Below are 15,860 nucleotides of genomic sequence, written 5' to 3'. Positions count from 1 at the left end.
TTCGTGCAATGGACAGTTACTTTTCTATTGAAAGACTCGAGCTTTCAAGTGTAGTGTTTATAAAATATAAACAACAATACAGTAGTTTTAGAGCACGTCAATACCTCTTGTTTTAAATTATGACACGGCATTTTACTTTTGGTTTAATTTCTTGAATTTTTTAACATTTGGTTTTACTTTTTGAACATGGCAAACGACTGTTGCTTGGTCATATAATGCAAAAAAAAAATTTCCAAGATGGAATTGTCCTTGGGCCCTCACACCCACCCTTATGTTGTTGAAATAGGACATGCACACTTTAACAAACCAATCATTTCAGCGACAGGGCCTACCAAACAACTTTGGCTGAAATGATTGGTTTGTTTGGGCCCCCACACCAAAAAAGCTATTCATCTCTCCCTGTACAGACTAAACAGGCTCTACTGAGGCAAGATGTCGTCCTCATCCTCAACCTCTGATTCCTCTCCCCCTACAGTGTGTACTTCCTCCTCATCACACATTATCAATTCGTCCCCGCTGGACTCCACAACCACAGGTCCCTCTGTAGTATCTGGAGGGCAGTGCTGTACTTCATTGAGGAATTGATTATTCATTTTTATAAACATCATTTTTTCAACGTTGTGAGGAAGCAACCTCCTTCGCCGCTCACTGACCAGGTTCCCCGCTGCACTAAAAACTCTTTCCGAGTACACACTGGAGGGGGGACAACTCAGGTAAAATAGAGCCAGTTTGTACAGGGGCTTCCAAACTGCCTTTTTTTCCTGCCAGTAACAATATGGACTGTCTGACATGTCTACTTGGATGGTGTCAGCAAAGTAATCATCCACAATTTTTTCTATTGTGACAGCATCCAATGCAGCGACAGTAGACATGTCTGCAATGGTTGGCAGGTCCTTCAGTCCGGACCAGATGTTATCAGCATCCCAGCCAGTGCCTCTTTTGGGAAAACTGAGCTTTTTCCTCGCAGCCATAGATGTGGAAGAAAATGAGGGTGGAGCTGTTGGCATGTCACGGTCCTCTTCAGAGGACAATCTCCTGACCAGCAGGTCTTTGCACCGCTGTAGACTTGTGTCCGCCGGAAACAGAGACACAACATACGCTTTAAACCGAGGATCGAGCACGGTGGCCAGAATGTATTCCTCTGACTTTAAAAGAGTGACCACCCTCGGATCCTGGCAAAGCGTACGAAGGGCTACATCCACAAGAGCTACATGCTTGGTGTAATCGCAATGGCTTACCAGCTCCTCCCTCACTTTCTCCAGCTGCTTCTGCAACAGCCTGATCAGGGGAATGACCTGACTCAAGCTGGCAGTGTCGGAACTGACTTCTCGTGTGGCAAGTTCAAATGGCTGCAGAACCTTGCACAACACGGAAATCAGTCTCCACTGCGCTTGACTGAGGCGCATCCCCACTCCTTTGCCTATGTCGTAGGTGGCTGTGTAGGCCTGAATGGCCTTTTGCTGCTCCTCCATCCTCTGCAGCATATAGAGGGTGGAGTTCCAGCGCGTCACAACCTCTTGTTTGAGGTGATGGCAGGGCAGGTTCAAGCTTTTTTGATGTGCCTCTAGTCTGCGGTAGGCACTGGCTGAATGCCGAAAGTGTCCAGCAATTTTGCGGGCCACCGCAAGCATCTCCTGCACACCCCTGTCACTCTTGAGGTAATGCTGCACCACCAAATTAATGGTGTGGGCAAAACATGGGACGTGCTGGAAATTGCCCATATTTAATGCCCGCACAATGTTACTGGCATTGTCTGACACCACAAATCCCCATGAGAGTCTAAGTGGGGTAAGCCACTGGGAGATAATTTCCCTCATTTTCTCTAATATGTTGTCAGCGTTGTGCCTCTTATTAAAGCCTGTAATGCACAATGTTGCCTGCCTTTGCATGAGCAGCCATTTTGTAGATGCTGCTACTGATGCAGCTGTTGCTGTTGCTGCGGAAGGGGATGCATCTACCCAGTGGGCTGTCACAGTCATATAGTCCTTCGTTTGCCCAGAACCACTTGTCCACATGTCCGTGGTTAAGTGGACAGTGGGTACAACCGCATTTTTAAGAGCACTGAGGACACTTGATCGTACTTCTCTGTACATTTTTGGTATCGCCTGCCTAGTGAAGTGGAATCTCGAGGGGATTTGGTACCGGGGACACAATACCTCCATCAACCCTCTAAATCCCACTCCACTGATGGCGGACACCGGGCGCACGTCTAACACCAACATTGCAGTTACAGCCGCAGTTATACGCTTTGCAATAGGGTGACTACTATCGTATTTGGTGGTCATGGCAAACGACTGTTGGACGGTCAATTGTTTTGTGAAAGACTTAGCGGTCTTACGACTTCCCCTCTGGGAAGATGACCGACTAACAGCAGCAACAGCAGCAGTGGCAGTAGTAGGCGTACCGCTGCAGGATTCCTTGGATGAATCCCGTATTGAGGAGGACTCAGTCTGGCTGCTGACTTGGGCTGCAGGACTGAATCTGATGGAGATTGTGGAGGAAGTTGACGAGGAGGGTGTTGCTGGTGTGTATCCAACTGGACCACGGGATTTAGGTGTCCCTGTACCGATGAGGGTCCTAGCCCCAGTTCCTGAACTAACCACTGAACTATGAAGGTTATTCAGGTGACGTATAAGGGAGGATGTTCCTAGGTGGGCAAGATCCTTACCCCTGCTTATTTGAGCTTTACATAAGCTACATATGGCCATACATTGGTTGTCTGGATTTGGATAAAAATAACTCCAGACCGAAGAGGTGCATTTTTTGGTCTTCTGACCAGGCATGACGATGGGCTTTTTCATCCCATGGACATCAGCTGTTTCCCCCCCTGGTGCCTCATTTACAATAACCACATCACCATCCTCATCATCAAGTTCCTCCACAGCGCCAGCTACATCATCAATAGCCTCCTCCCGAGCCACCTCTTCCCGTACAGTGATGGGAAGGTCAGGCTTGACAACCACCAACACCCTTGGACTCGCCTTGGGGATTTGTGATAATTTCTCTTTAGAAGGCAGAGTTGTTTGCTGTTTTGTTGCTGACAGCATAACTCTCTTCAATTTTTTGTAGGGGGGGGAGGAGGAGGAGGGCTAAGATCCGTGGGTGAAGCTGAACCACTAGTCATGAACACGGGCCAGGGCCTAAGCCGTTCCTTGCCACTCCGTGTCGTAAATCGCATATTGGCAACTTTACGTTTCTCCTCAGATGATTTAAAGTTTCTCTTTTTGCTACTTTTTCTTAACTTGGGCTTTTTGGATTTTACATGCCCGGTACTACGAGATTGGGCATCGGGCTTGGAAGACGACGTTGATGGCATTTCATCGTCTATGTCATGACTAGTGGCAGCAGCTTCAGCATTAGGAGGAAGTGGGTCTTGATCTTTCCCTACTTTATCCTCCAAATTTTTGGTCTCCATTATATGTAGCACAAGATACTGCAGAATGTGTGAACTTGGTAATATTGCAGTACCAATGGACTTATACTGCTGGATTGGTTTTGCAAATTTGGTTATAATTATTATATATTTTTTTTTTTTTAAATTTTTTATTTTTTTTTACTTTTTTTTTATTTTTAAAAAACTTGGGAATAGTGGGGAAATAACTATGCCCTTAGAAGCACAGAGCACAGGACACAGCACCACTGGACTGAACAGGACACGGCACAGGACCCAGCAGCACTACGGAACTCAGCAGGACAGAGCACAGGACACAGCACCACTGGACTGATACTGCAGAATGTGTGAACTTGGTAATATTGCAGTACCAATGGACTTATAATGCTGGATTGGTTTTGCAAATTTGGTTATAATTATTATATATTTTTTTTTTTTTAAATTTTTTATTTTTTTTTACTTTTTTTTATTTTTAAAAAACTTGGGAATAGTGGGGAAATAACTATGCCCTTAGAAGCACAGAGCACAGGACACAGCACCACTGGACTGAACAGGACACGGCACAGGACCCAGCAGCACTACGGAACTCAGCAGGACAGAGCACAGGACACAGCACCACTGGACTGATACTGCAGAATGTGTGAACTTGGTAATATTGCAGTACCAATGGACTTATAATGCTGGATTGGTTTTGCAAATTTGGTTATAATTATTATATATTTATTTTTTTTTTAAATTTTTTATTTTTTTTTACTTTTTTTTTATTTTTTAAAAACTTGGGAATAATGGGGAAATAACTATGCCCTTAGAAGCACAGAGCACAGGACACAGCACCACTGGACTGAACAGGACACGGCACAGGACCCAGCAGCACTACGGAACTCAGCAGGACAGAGCACAGGACACAGCACCACTGGACTGATACTGCAGAATGTGTAAACTTTGTAATATTGCAGTACCACTGGACTTTTACTGCTGAATGTGTGAACTTGGTAATATTGCAGTACCAATGGGCTTATACTGCAGGATTGGTTGTGCAAATTTTGTGGTAATTAAAAAATATTAAAGTAGTTTTTGGTATTTTTTAAAAAAACTTTTTTTTATTTTTTTAAACACAGGGGAATATTGGGGAAATAACTATGCCCTTAGAAGCACAGAGCACAGGACACAGCACCACTGGACTGAACAGGACACAGCACAGGACCCAGCAGCACCACTGACCTCAGAAGGACAGAGCACAGCACACAGCACCACTGGACTGATACTGCAGAACACAGCACAGCACAGCACAGCACAGCACTAAACAGCACAGCACAGCACAGCACAGCACAGCACAGCACAGCACAGCACAGCACAGAACTAAACAGCACAGAGGACCACCTAACACACCCTCCCTCTACCCTGATCAATGCCCGAGTGAAGATGGCGGCGACTAGCGGGGAATTTATAGGATCCGAGTATCGCGAGATCCGACAACGGGATTATGAGTCAGAGCCTCAGTTTCACTTTTGAATTTGGCGCCAATACCTGGATCTGTCTCGGATCCGACTCGGATCCGCAACGTTCGGGTGGGCTCGGATTTCAGAAATCCGAGTGCGCTCATCCCTACTTGTTACTCAGGGCTACCAAGCTGAACAATATTACTACTTGACCAGTCCAGGCTTTGCTGTATCTGCTAAACTAAAGCTCAAACTACCATATTTTATTTGCATATACATATGTTTTAGCCTAATAGCAGGGGCGCACAGAGGATTTTTCAGGGGGGGTTTCCTCCACCCCCGAAAAAAATTAATCCTAGAGACGCATGCGCCCGCGCATGCTCAGCAGCTCCGTTTCGGCTGCACTGTAGTATACAGCAGCCGCAGCGCTGTCAAAGAAGCGTCCGTGGCGGTGCTGTATACAATACAGCACCGCCGCGGACGCTTCTTAGATAGCGCCGCAGCTGCTGTATACTACAGTGCCAATCTAGGGCACTTTTTAGCGGAGGGGGGCGGACCCAGAAACCCCCCCCCCCTGCGTGCGCCACTGAATAGATTTAATGGAAACAATTTGTTTGAAAGTGGAAATGTTTCCGTCTGTAGTCCTTATCCACCGTTACATATGTATATGGGAGCATTTGTGTGGAGCATGGGCAGATAGATCTAGCTCAGGATAGTGGATATAAAGTCAGCTTCTGTGACTGATTACAGCTCAGTAGCGTTTGACCAAACAGAAGATGTTATAAACATGTAAATCACCACCTCCCTTTAGCCTTACAGGTCTTTTCTATATAGAAACTCACATTTCTCCTACCCCCAGTGCCCAGTGGACCTATTTTCAGTGTATGTAAGCTCTCTTGTTTCTACGATTTAACCTCATTCTATTAATTGAAAATCTAAGGCACGTCCAGAAATTTTAATATTACCATATCAAATAAATACTACCATTTGGATGTGTATATTGGACCTAAAGAAAACATTTTCCTCATGATTATTTTTTAATAAAAAACACAGTAATTTATATTTTTAGAGCCCCTTTTAATGACTAACAAGAATAATCCTTCTTTCTACAGTTTGGTAGAGCTATTCAAAGAGTCACCATTTTACAAGGGTTTTGGCATTGGGGTACTGTTCTCTTGTAGCCTATTTGGATTTGCTTATTAACATTGCCTATAAGTGCAAAATTGGCACTACACCAGAACAACCAATTAGAGGCTTGCTTGCTTTCTTTTTCAATACAAACTACTTGTTGATTGGTTGCAGTGGTTTTGAACTCTACCCTGACTCAAGAAATAATTCCAACTAATGTTTATATATGTAAATATCTAGAGAATCGATGGTCTTACTTTACCATTTATGAATAGCCTATAATTGTCACTTTCAACTAGTATATTTTATTTTACAGCATTTATGACTGCAAATGAAAATGACATATTATCATATAACAATAATATATTGCTAGATAAGACTGTGAAAATTAAAAAAAAATATTTTAAAATTCTGAATTAATGAACACAATAATTCTATTTTACATGATATTTACATAGAACAAACAAAACATAATTAGTTCCCTCCCTCTTTTGCTAATTATCTTGATTCCAGCATTCTTTTTAATTTGTAGATTATAAGGGCTTGAACATATGGGTGTTGAAAGCAGGTGTTGAACGCGTTTTCTTAAATGCTGCAAAACGTGTTTTATTGAAGGTAGTCCAAGAAATAATTGTCAGTGAATGGTCCCATATACAAATACTCAGCATTCGCTTCCAGTGAATATCAGTATTCAGTAGTCAATGCCCATGTGTACAGGGCCTTATATTAGATACAAAATACTCACAATTTTTATAAATATTGGTCTATATTGTGATGGAATTCTGATCTCGGCTTCACAAAATAAAACTATCTAGGTCAGTGTGGGCTAACCTGTGACACTCCAGGTGTTGTGAAACTACAAGTCCCAGCATACCCTTCCAGAAATAAGCTGATATATATTGGCAAAGCATGCTGGGACTTGTAGTATCACAAACACCTGGAGTGTCACAGGTTAGCTAACACTGATCTATGTGGTCATCTACACTGTCTGCTTGGTGATTATTGATCAAAGTCTGATTCAGAACCCGCCACTAAATGACCTGCTTCATCCTTAATTCCATAAAACAGATAATCTGCGTCAGAGTCCTGAGTGGGACCCAGTGTGAACGATACGTTCCCTGGGTGTTCTTTACTGATGTAACGCTCCTGGTGTTTGGGAAGTTGGCAGCTTTCTTGTTGTACATCTGGATAGATGGCGTCACACAACTGGGCATCTACCATTTCAATCCCATGACGGTGCACAGCGGCAGCCTCATCCTGCCAGTCCTCAGAACTGTGCAAAGAGGAAGCGCTACTTCTTCCATCATCGGATGGTGTCAGGTTGGTGTCTTCTTTCAGGGAGGCAAGGGGTGCAGGCTGGCTACACAAAAATAAAGTAACGTCTATTCAATGAACAAAAATTCTAACACAAATTTATCCCATTGTTACAGAGTAGGGTAATGATTTACACTAATACATAATCAAGGGTAAAATGTGTCTTGTACCAGAGATTATGTGTCAGCAGTCATCAATCTCTGCTAGGTAAGGCTGGGTACACACTACAGAAATGTTCTCCCCATGTGTTATCTATAGTTTGGTTTGGTTTAAAATTTTGGTTGAAAAATCAAATGAAACGATATGATGAGATTTGAAGCAATAATCGCTCATCGTTGCAATGTACACAATATTATTATTATCATTTATTTGTTAGGCGCCACAAGATTTCCGCAACGCCGCATACAGCACAAACAGTAGACTATACAGGGTATAACAGTACAGAACAGTAAACAAAAAGTACCAACACTGCAGAAACTCCAGGCAGGCAGATGCAATAGACACGGAGCAGAAGAACAGGAGGAGACAGGAGGGAAGAGGGCCCTGCTCATGTGAGCTTACATCCTAAGGGAGGGTAAACAGACCAGGCACAAGGGGAGCCAGTTGAGGCAGTGTGAGAGAGGAGAGAATGAGCCGAGGAGATGGGTGTTAAGTGGATGATTGGTAGGCTTTGAGGAAGAGGTGAGTTTTGAGTGCACGTTTGAAGGAGCACAGAGTAGGAGAGAGAGACGGATGGAACGAGGGAGGTTGTTCCAGAGAAGGGGGCTGCACGGGAAAAGTCCTGGATTCTGGAATGGGAAGAGGTGATAAGAGTGGAGGAGAGGCGGCGGTCGTTGGCCGAGCGCAGGGAGCGGGCAGGAGTGTGAATGGAGAGGAGGTTAGAGATATAAGGGGCAGAAGAGTGGGAGAGAGCCTTGTAAGTGGTGGTACACAATAATGCAATATCAGGCCGAACAGTCGTATTTCGATTGATTGGCCCGATAATCGGCTGAAAACCCTCTAGTGTGTAGCCAGCCTAAGGAGGGCATTGTTTACCTTAGAAGGGGCAATAAATGTGTACATATAGATTTAGTCTCTGAACCTTAGTGCTGAGTGACCAGATAGGAGTCTAATTCACACACATAGTACATCACCAATTTGATCTGATCTCACAGCAATTAGGCTGAACAACCAGATGACAAAAAGTCAAGTTAGTATAGTTGTCCAAAGACCACAACCTCGGCCAGACTGTGGGCATCAGCCAATGAAACCAACTGAACTGTTTTTCAGCACACAGCACCCATAGCTTTGTGCAACAACAATCATATCGATGTGGCTGGAAAGCAGAGCAGCCTTTATAATGTGTATCCAATCAACAATATACACTAACTAAAATAATAAATAGCCTTTATAATAAAGTTAATAAGAGTATAGGCTGGGGAGCTAACATTAGTAATAACCTTTTATATGAGCAGTATAACATAAATTAATAAGACTCTGCTCACTTCATTGTTTTCACCAAATCCCCCCATTCCCTGTTATCCTTCTTGGGTTCATGGATAAACCTGATCACTAAGATACTGTCAGTTATAAGGATTTGTGATGTTAATGACTGTGTATTTGATTACTCAAATGGCACAAGAGAGGTATGAAAGGAAACGTATTATAATATAATTTAGGTTTTAATGATTAGTGGGGAAAATGAACTTGGTCTACAAGTAAAAACCGAAGAGGGAGGGGGCAGAAGATATATTAAACATCATCAAAATCACACATTGGGCTTTTATCCGTACGGTTCATGGCTTGCTCTCTGGCATACATGGTTCAGTCTTTTTTGTATGTTAATAGTATATCCTAAACAAACTCTTGCTACTTACCAGATAGCTTCTGCCACTGCATTCTCCTCCTTGCCAACTGAATACCGGTGTATTTCCACCCTGGCTTGCACCTTTGGCTGTGAGAACTCCACCAACATGGGTTGTGGGAAAGGAGGTATAGACTGGTCTAACATAGGTTCTCCAGGTTCCTCCACCTTGATCTGAATCTGTTCATAAGACGGTAGAGTGGCTTCATAGCGCTCAGCTTCCTTACTGCTTGTGTAAGGCGCAGTAGACCTGATAAGAAACAAATTCTGCATCATTACTGGGAAGTCTCTTAATGGACTTATCATGTAACATATCCCGTAAGGGCCAGTCCTTTAATTGGTTGAACAGGCCATCACCCATTATTTATGTTTGTATATAAATCCACTTTCTCATTGAAAGCTATGGTAAGTGTCCAATGGTCACCACCGACAAAAAGCTTATCTCCAATAAGGTTCTAAACCACCCGCTAAACCAATAACACCTCTAACAGTGTCATTTCCACTTCTTTATGCTTGTGTATTGGTTATGAAATCCACCACAGTCGCTGCAATATGACGTGCTGACCCCATGGGTGTACTCATGAATACGGGTGAATTTGTGCTGCAGACCTGATTCAAACATGTTAAAAAAATCTATATATTCATATTGAAAGAGCGATAGATTCCCGGAGCAAACTCGTAGTAGATGAAGCGGAACAAACAACAGAAAAATAATTTTGTGCTATATTTCCCAAAGGGCAAAAAAGCCTTTACGGCCAGAGAATATGGGTGTTGTCATCAAGAGGTTACCGCCATTGTTGGCTTTTACTGGCAATAGTTTTGCCATTGGTAAGTCAATGTAACAGGCATCGCGGCGGTAACTGTACCAACACAACACTTGTCATTAGGATGGAAATAACAGAAGAAAATGAATGTATAAAATGCTGTATTGTTTTAATAAAGCTTTTTTTTAATGGGCAATTGTTATTTTTCTTAAATTTTTTAATCTATCTTTAACTATTTATTTAAGTAAGTGGAACTGAAAGCCTAAGTCTGGGCTTATAGTTCCACTGCGCATGCGGGGTCTAGCTGGACCCAGTGAAGCAGTACGTTTTATTGATAAACTGCGGTGACAACAGATTATTGAGGCGATAAAAAAGAACCATTGTTCTTGCCGCTTGTTAATAAATAAGCCTGTTAAACAAGATTGGGATAAACAAAGGTCTCCCCCGAGTGGGGATGAGCACATTTTTCAAAACTGTTCCATGAAATATTTGGATCCAACATTTTGCATGTTCCCAAACCTACCCCAACCAGTCCACACAGCGGAATTAATTGCCCATCATCAGGGGCATCGGCAGACCCCACAGAAGCATTTGGAGGAGGGCCCTGCGATACAGCTCGAGCCATCCATGCCCCTGCTCTCAGACTAGCAAAGACAGTGCTCTTCTAAGCATGGATGGATCTGGAGCATGCGACTTACCCCCCAATGGGGCAACACTACACATGCAACAGACCCACGCATGCACAGAAGAGACTCCGTTTTGCACGTCTGAGGCTTTGGTCAGACCATACTTGCCAACATTCCGGGAGACTCCCGAAATTCGGGTCGGTCTCACGGACTCCTAGGAGAGCTGGCAAATCTCCCACATCCTGCTAAAATCACGCGATTTGCAGTGAATCGCCTCATTTTGGCCCCGCCCTGTGACAAAATGGCATATTTGATGTGGGGGCGGGGCTAAAATGACACAATTCGCTGTGCCCCGCCCCCTACCACCCTCTAGACATGCCCCTCTCCCGGATACAACTTGCCAAAGGTAGGCAAGTATGGGTCAGACCTCCACCTCCAGTTCCCATAGAGGCCACACCCCCTGCAGAGGTGTTTGTTCCGCCATTGACCATCATCAGCCCAACTCTAATCAGAGACTGTAGGGCTGCATTGGGCATTATTTATAGATGTAACAGCAAAAGCGTGACAGCCTGTTCCAATGCAAAACACAATATGCACAAAATTTTACAATGATTTTGCTCATCTCTAATCCTTAGTATAAACCCTGAATTAAACAAAGTGCAGTCTAGAAGGGCCGATTGGTCTTTATCTGCATTTTATGTTTCTATATACAAGACCTAACTCCTTCCTTATCCCTGATCATAAACTTCCTTATTTTTGCTCAGGTTTAATTTGATGTCCCTGGTAGATAAACTCTGCATATTTGACATTTTACACATTGTAATAATGTTTGACCTTGGATTACAATGTGATGAGTGATGATCTGTCCAATGTTTAAGGACATATACAACTATAACGGTTGAATTATTTTATAGATGACATACCACTGCTTCTCTGGGGTTGCAGCAGTAGAATACATAAGAGACTTCTCTGATAGAGGAACAGCTTCCATGTCCACAGGAGTAAAGGTGATCTGTAAGAATAATATAAATTATATGCATCCTCAATAAGTCTCATACTTGCCAACTTTGGGAGGAGTGGTGGGAGGCTGTGGGGTGCGACATTTTGGTCATGTCACTTTGGCCACGCCAACAGCATAGTCATTTTGTCGCGGTGGTGGGGCCAAAATGACGCGATTCCTTGTGTGTAGCTCCCGACGGGCAGGATGTGGGAGCCTTGTCTGCTCTCCCAGGAGTCCTGGAGACCTACCCAGAATTCGGGAGTTCTGGGAGAGTAGGCAAGTATATATCTATCTATCTATCCATCTATCTATCTATCTATCTATCTACCTATCTATCTCTCTCTATAGATAGATAGATAGATATCTATATATATCTCTATGTATCTATATATATATATATTTATATATATTGAGCAAAATTTTTAAGACACACGGCAACATAAACAACGGTGGGGGGGGGGGGGAGTGAAGGAAGTTATATCTTTAAATTAGGTATGAGTTTATTTTTCCCTGCCACATTTTAGACTGGCGTGGAAGGCGAGGGTGTGCAAACAAACTTATTAGCCTAGGGTGGCTTGGACCCCTAATCAGGCCCTTCATACATCACACTTGGACCCCTAATCATGTCCTTTATACATTGCATGCTGCTTGGCCAATCTCCTCACTCACACTTTCTTCTTTCACAAAACAAACCGTCTCCACCACCTCCTCCTCCTCCTCTCCAAAACTTACTTTATATTCCCTTGACCCCATTCCTTCTCCTCCACTATCTCTTCTCTCTTTCTCAGCATTATTTGAACTTTAACTTCGCTCTTTCCTTCCTCTCCTCCTTCTAACCTTCCTCTAAACACGTTATCATCATTCCAGGGTACGCTTATAGTGAGGCTTTGGGGGCAGCTTAAAAAGGGAAATCATTTTTAAAAATTAATATTTTTTTTGTAGAAGTATATATTAGTGGTATATACCATGTTAATAGATCTAGTAAGCAAAAAATATATAATTTGTTTTTTAATGTTCAACAAATATTTATATTGATTTGTAGATTGGTGAGAATATACATTAAAAATTACTGGTGCATTCCCTAATTATATCCCAGCTTGATTATTGCAACCCTCCACCCTCTGCACTGGAATATTCCACTGATTACTCTGACTCCACTCTAATCTCTTATGTATGCTGCAGCTCAAAATATTACTGTAGTGCTGAGGAGGGTGAACTAAACCCTCCTCTCATCTAACAATGTAATGTCTTTGTAGCTACCTGTGTATTATAGTACTAGTCATACTAAGGGGTATATTTACTAAACTGCGGGTTTGAAAAAGTGGAGATGTTGCCTATAGCAACCAATCAGACCCTAGCTGTCATTTTGTAGAATGTACTAAATAAATGAGAACTAGGGGCCTGATTCATTAAGGATCTTAACTTGAGAAACTTCTTATTTCAGCCTCCTGGACAAAACCATGTTACAATGCAAGGGGTGCAAATTAGTATTCTGTTTTGCACATAAGTTAAATACTGACTGTTTTTTCATGTAGCACACAAATACTTGATAGCTTATTTGTACACTGACATTTAAAGTTGATATTTGTGTGCTACATGAAAAAACAGTCAGTATTTAACTTATGTGCAAAACAGAATACTAATTTGCACCCCTTGATTGTAACATGGTTTTGTCCAGGAGACTGAAATAAGAAGTTTTTCAAGTTAAGATCCTTAATGAATCAGGCCCCAGAATTTGATTTGTTGCTATAGGCAACATCTCCACTTTTTCAAACCTGCAGTTTAGTAAATTTAGCCCCAAGTCTCTCACCCAGCACAGTTATTGACCAAAAGATAATTATTGGTAACCAGTTTGTATTTGGACTGAACCGTTTTACTTTTTCTTGTATGTTAGAACAGTTCTGTCAATCAGAAGTTGCCCACCGCAGGGTACCATATTTCTGTGAAAGTGCATACCAAGTCCAACTTTTTAGTATTTCTTATGGGTATGGAAAGTCTGATGCAACGATACACAATGATGACTATCAGTAGCATTAGCTAGTTGATTCTGACTTGCTGTTTGCATATTGACCCTTTCAGCTTTTATCATTAGCTTTGCAGCTATATTCTAAGCGTAAAACATTTATTCACATTACTTAATTTGTATTTCCATTGGAACTACTGCAGAAAAGAAGATTCTCATTTGATTTTTAAATGGGAAAACAACAGATGTGAGGGTGTTTATATTGCATTACATTTATACTGAAAATGGAACTTTTGCATTTATGAAACTTTTGGAATTATGAAACTTTTAAACAGAACATTATTTGCAGCTCTTTATATAAGACAATTGTTATTATAGATTTAAGTACTTTAATGTTACCCTTTGCTTCCTGAGCATCTGCAGATTCTAAGGAACATTGTTCCTGCAAATCATTTTTTTTCACAGCACTACACCTGCTAGTTTCCCCCCACAAGATAGTAAAACCAGTGCACATTACCTACCTTGGGGTAACATTGACAGATGCTCCAGGTGATTCCGACACCCACCATGAAGACACCCATAGTGCAGAATGTAATGTATATATGAGGCTTATCCACACTCATAATGAACATGCCAATCATAATCAAGAAAAAGCCCAGTACAATGAGTCCATAGCGAAATGTTTTATCCTCTGCCATGTCCTTTCAGTGAAAAGTAGAAAAAAAGATGAACTTGGGATTAGTAGGAAAAGTGATATCGTCCAAGTAGGAAAGAGGGATAAAGTCAGTACCTTCCTCCGTGTCTGTCAGACACTTACAACTAGCTTACAACTAGTGGTTTTCTCCAATCAGACGTAGCCCGTTCCTGCCCAAAGTTGAACAAGCCAGTTCTAAAGGCTCAGCAATGAATGCAAATAGTTTTCTGAGATTTCCACTCCAGTGATGCTGGACTGCACACCTCTGTTTTAACCTTCCCTGGAGGTATAAATACCTGGGAAACGTCTACACCTCAATCTGTTGTGTTTATAAATGAATCACTGTGCATACCACTGCAGATGGTGATATTGCCATAATATATTCCACTCACCCTATATGTTTATTGCAGTCACGCCGTACCCCTGCAACACTTTACTGCCGGAGATCATACATTGCTTTCTTCACCAATTTTCTTAATCAGTACATTTTTAGTTTGGATGTGTATACATGTATACAACATTATAGCTTTTACACATTTTTGTGTAGACCAGTTTCAAGCCTGCGTATCATAAGTGTAGGCAACGATATTGTGGGCTGAACCAACACTCAAAAGAATCCAGGATATCAATTATGCATTTCACAGAGTGCCCAATGTTTAGGTGGTGACACCAGCCCCTATAGAAATAATAGGATGGTTCTCATGAATATCTCCTAGATCTTTCAGGGCTCCCTTTGCCCCAAGTGGGTTAGACACCGACTGCTACTACTACCGGCACCCGGACGTTGTGCGATAATGGTCAACCACTTGCTGGCCTAGAGCTCTAAATAGCCCTAAAAGATATTAAGCAGCAGGAGGCCAACGCTCGTCACTATCTGGCATGGTTATGCCCCTTTGTTGAACAAGGTTGGTACCCATGTTGTATGTACCTTTATCTCTAGACTTCAGGGAGCCACTTTCAGCAGGGGTCCCAGAGGACGAGATCTAAACCACCCCCAGGAGATACGAGCCACTAATAGGTGCTGGCTCCTCCAATACCCAGAGCCCAACATCATGGGAATCAGAGAGGGGCATAACATACTGGGACTGGAAGCCAACAAGCTTTGGATTGGGAAGACTGGCTGGGGATTATGGTTCCTGTTAGACTATACAGGAACCATGGCTACAATCCTGATCAATAACCTCTGGAGGAATTCTGCTGGATAAGTCAATTCACTGCCGATCTTTGTACTTGTGTTTAACACTGAAAGAGGGGTGACATTTGGACTAGATCATTGCCTCGTTGGCAGAAGGAGTGATTGATTCATCCATTGGACAGTCTATGCCTACAAAAGGATTCTGGCTTGTTGAGGATACTCAGTGCTTTGTTGAGTATGGATTTCTGCATTGTATGTACCCCATTTTATATGTTGTTTTAGTGTGCAGTTTAATTGCAAACATTCTTGAAAAGAAGTTTTAAAACTGTATTTTTTATTAAAAAATAAATAATTTTGATTCCTTAATGTTAAAACACTAATACATGTGACCATTGATTGAATATGTTTTATAGCCGGCATATAAGGCACAGAACAACACGGGGTAGTGTATGGTATCACATTATATGCAGGGCCTCCAATGATTGGATGAGTGCTGAAGCACATTTGTACCGCTATTAACACAGACCTATGTTGGATTTCCAATTTCTCCTCAAAGTGGGAGC

At 42.3% G+C, this 15,860-nt stretch overlaps 1 protein-coding gene across 1 annotated transcript; it reads right to left on the bottom strand.

The window, feature by feature from the left end:
• Window positions 1-6,291: 6,291 nt before the first annotated feature.
• BSND (barttin CLCNK type accessory subunit beta) lies at window positions 6,292-14,426 on the bottom strand. The gene is made up of 4 exons (XM_075184031.1): window positions 13,990-14,426; window positions 11,429-11,517; window positions 9,129-9,365; window positions 6,292-7,318 (listed from the first exon to the last, which is right to left on the bottom strand). The coding sequence occupies exons 1-4, from the start codon at window positions 14,164-14,166 to the stop codon at window positions 6,958-6,960; spliced, it is 864 nt and encodes a 287-aa protein (XP_075040132.1). The 5' UTR covers window positions 14,167-14,426; the 3' UTR covers window positions 6,292-6,957.
• Window positions 14,427-15,860: the final 1,434 nt, after the last annotated feature.

The sequence above is a fragment of the Mixophyes fleayi genome, chromosome 8 (genome assembly GCF_038048845.1).
Source record: "Mixophyes fleayi isolate aMixFle1 chromosome 8, aMixFle1.hap1, whole genome shotgun sequence".
NCBI lineage: Eukaryota > Metazoa > Chordata > Amphibia > Anura > Limnodynastidae > Mixophyes > Mixophyes fleayi.
This window is presented reverse-complemented; position numbering and strand designations above follow the sequence as displayed.

Excerpts from the sequence above, each read along its gene's own strand:
- BSND (XM_075184031.1), bottom strand. The coding sequence starts at position 14,166 with ATGGCAGAGGATAAAACATTTCGCTATGGACTCATTGTACTGGGCTTT. Across the intron at positions 11,518-13,989 it reads TCTGTCAATGTTACCCCAAG|ATCACCTTTACTCCTGTGGA; the intron begins GTAGGTAATGTG and ends TTATTCTTACAG. Across the intron at positions 7,319-9,128 it reads GCAGTGGCAGAAGCTATCTG|CCAGCCTGCACCCCTTGCCT; the intron begins GTAAGTAGCAAG and ends ATTTTTGTGTAG.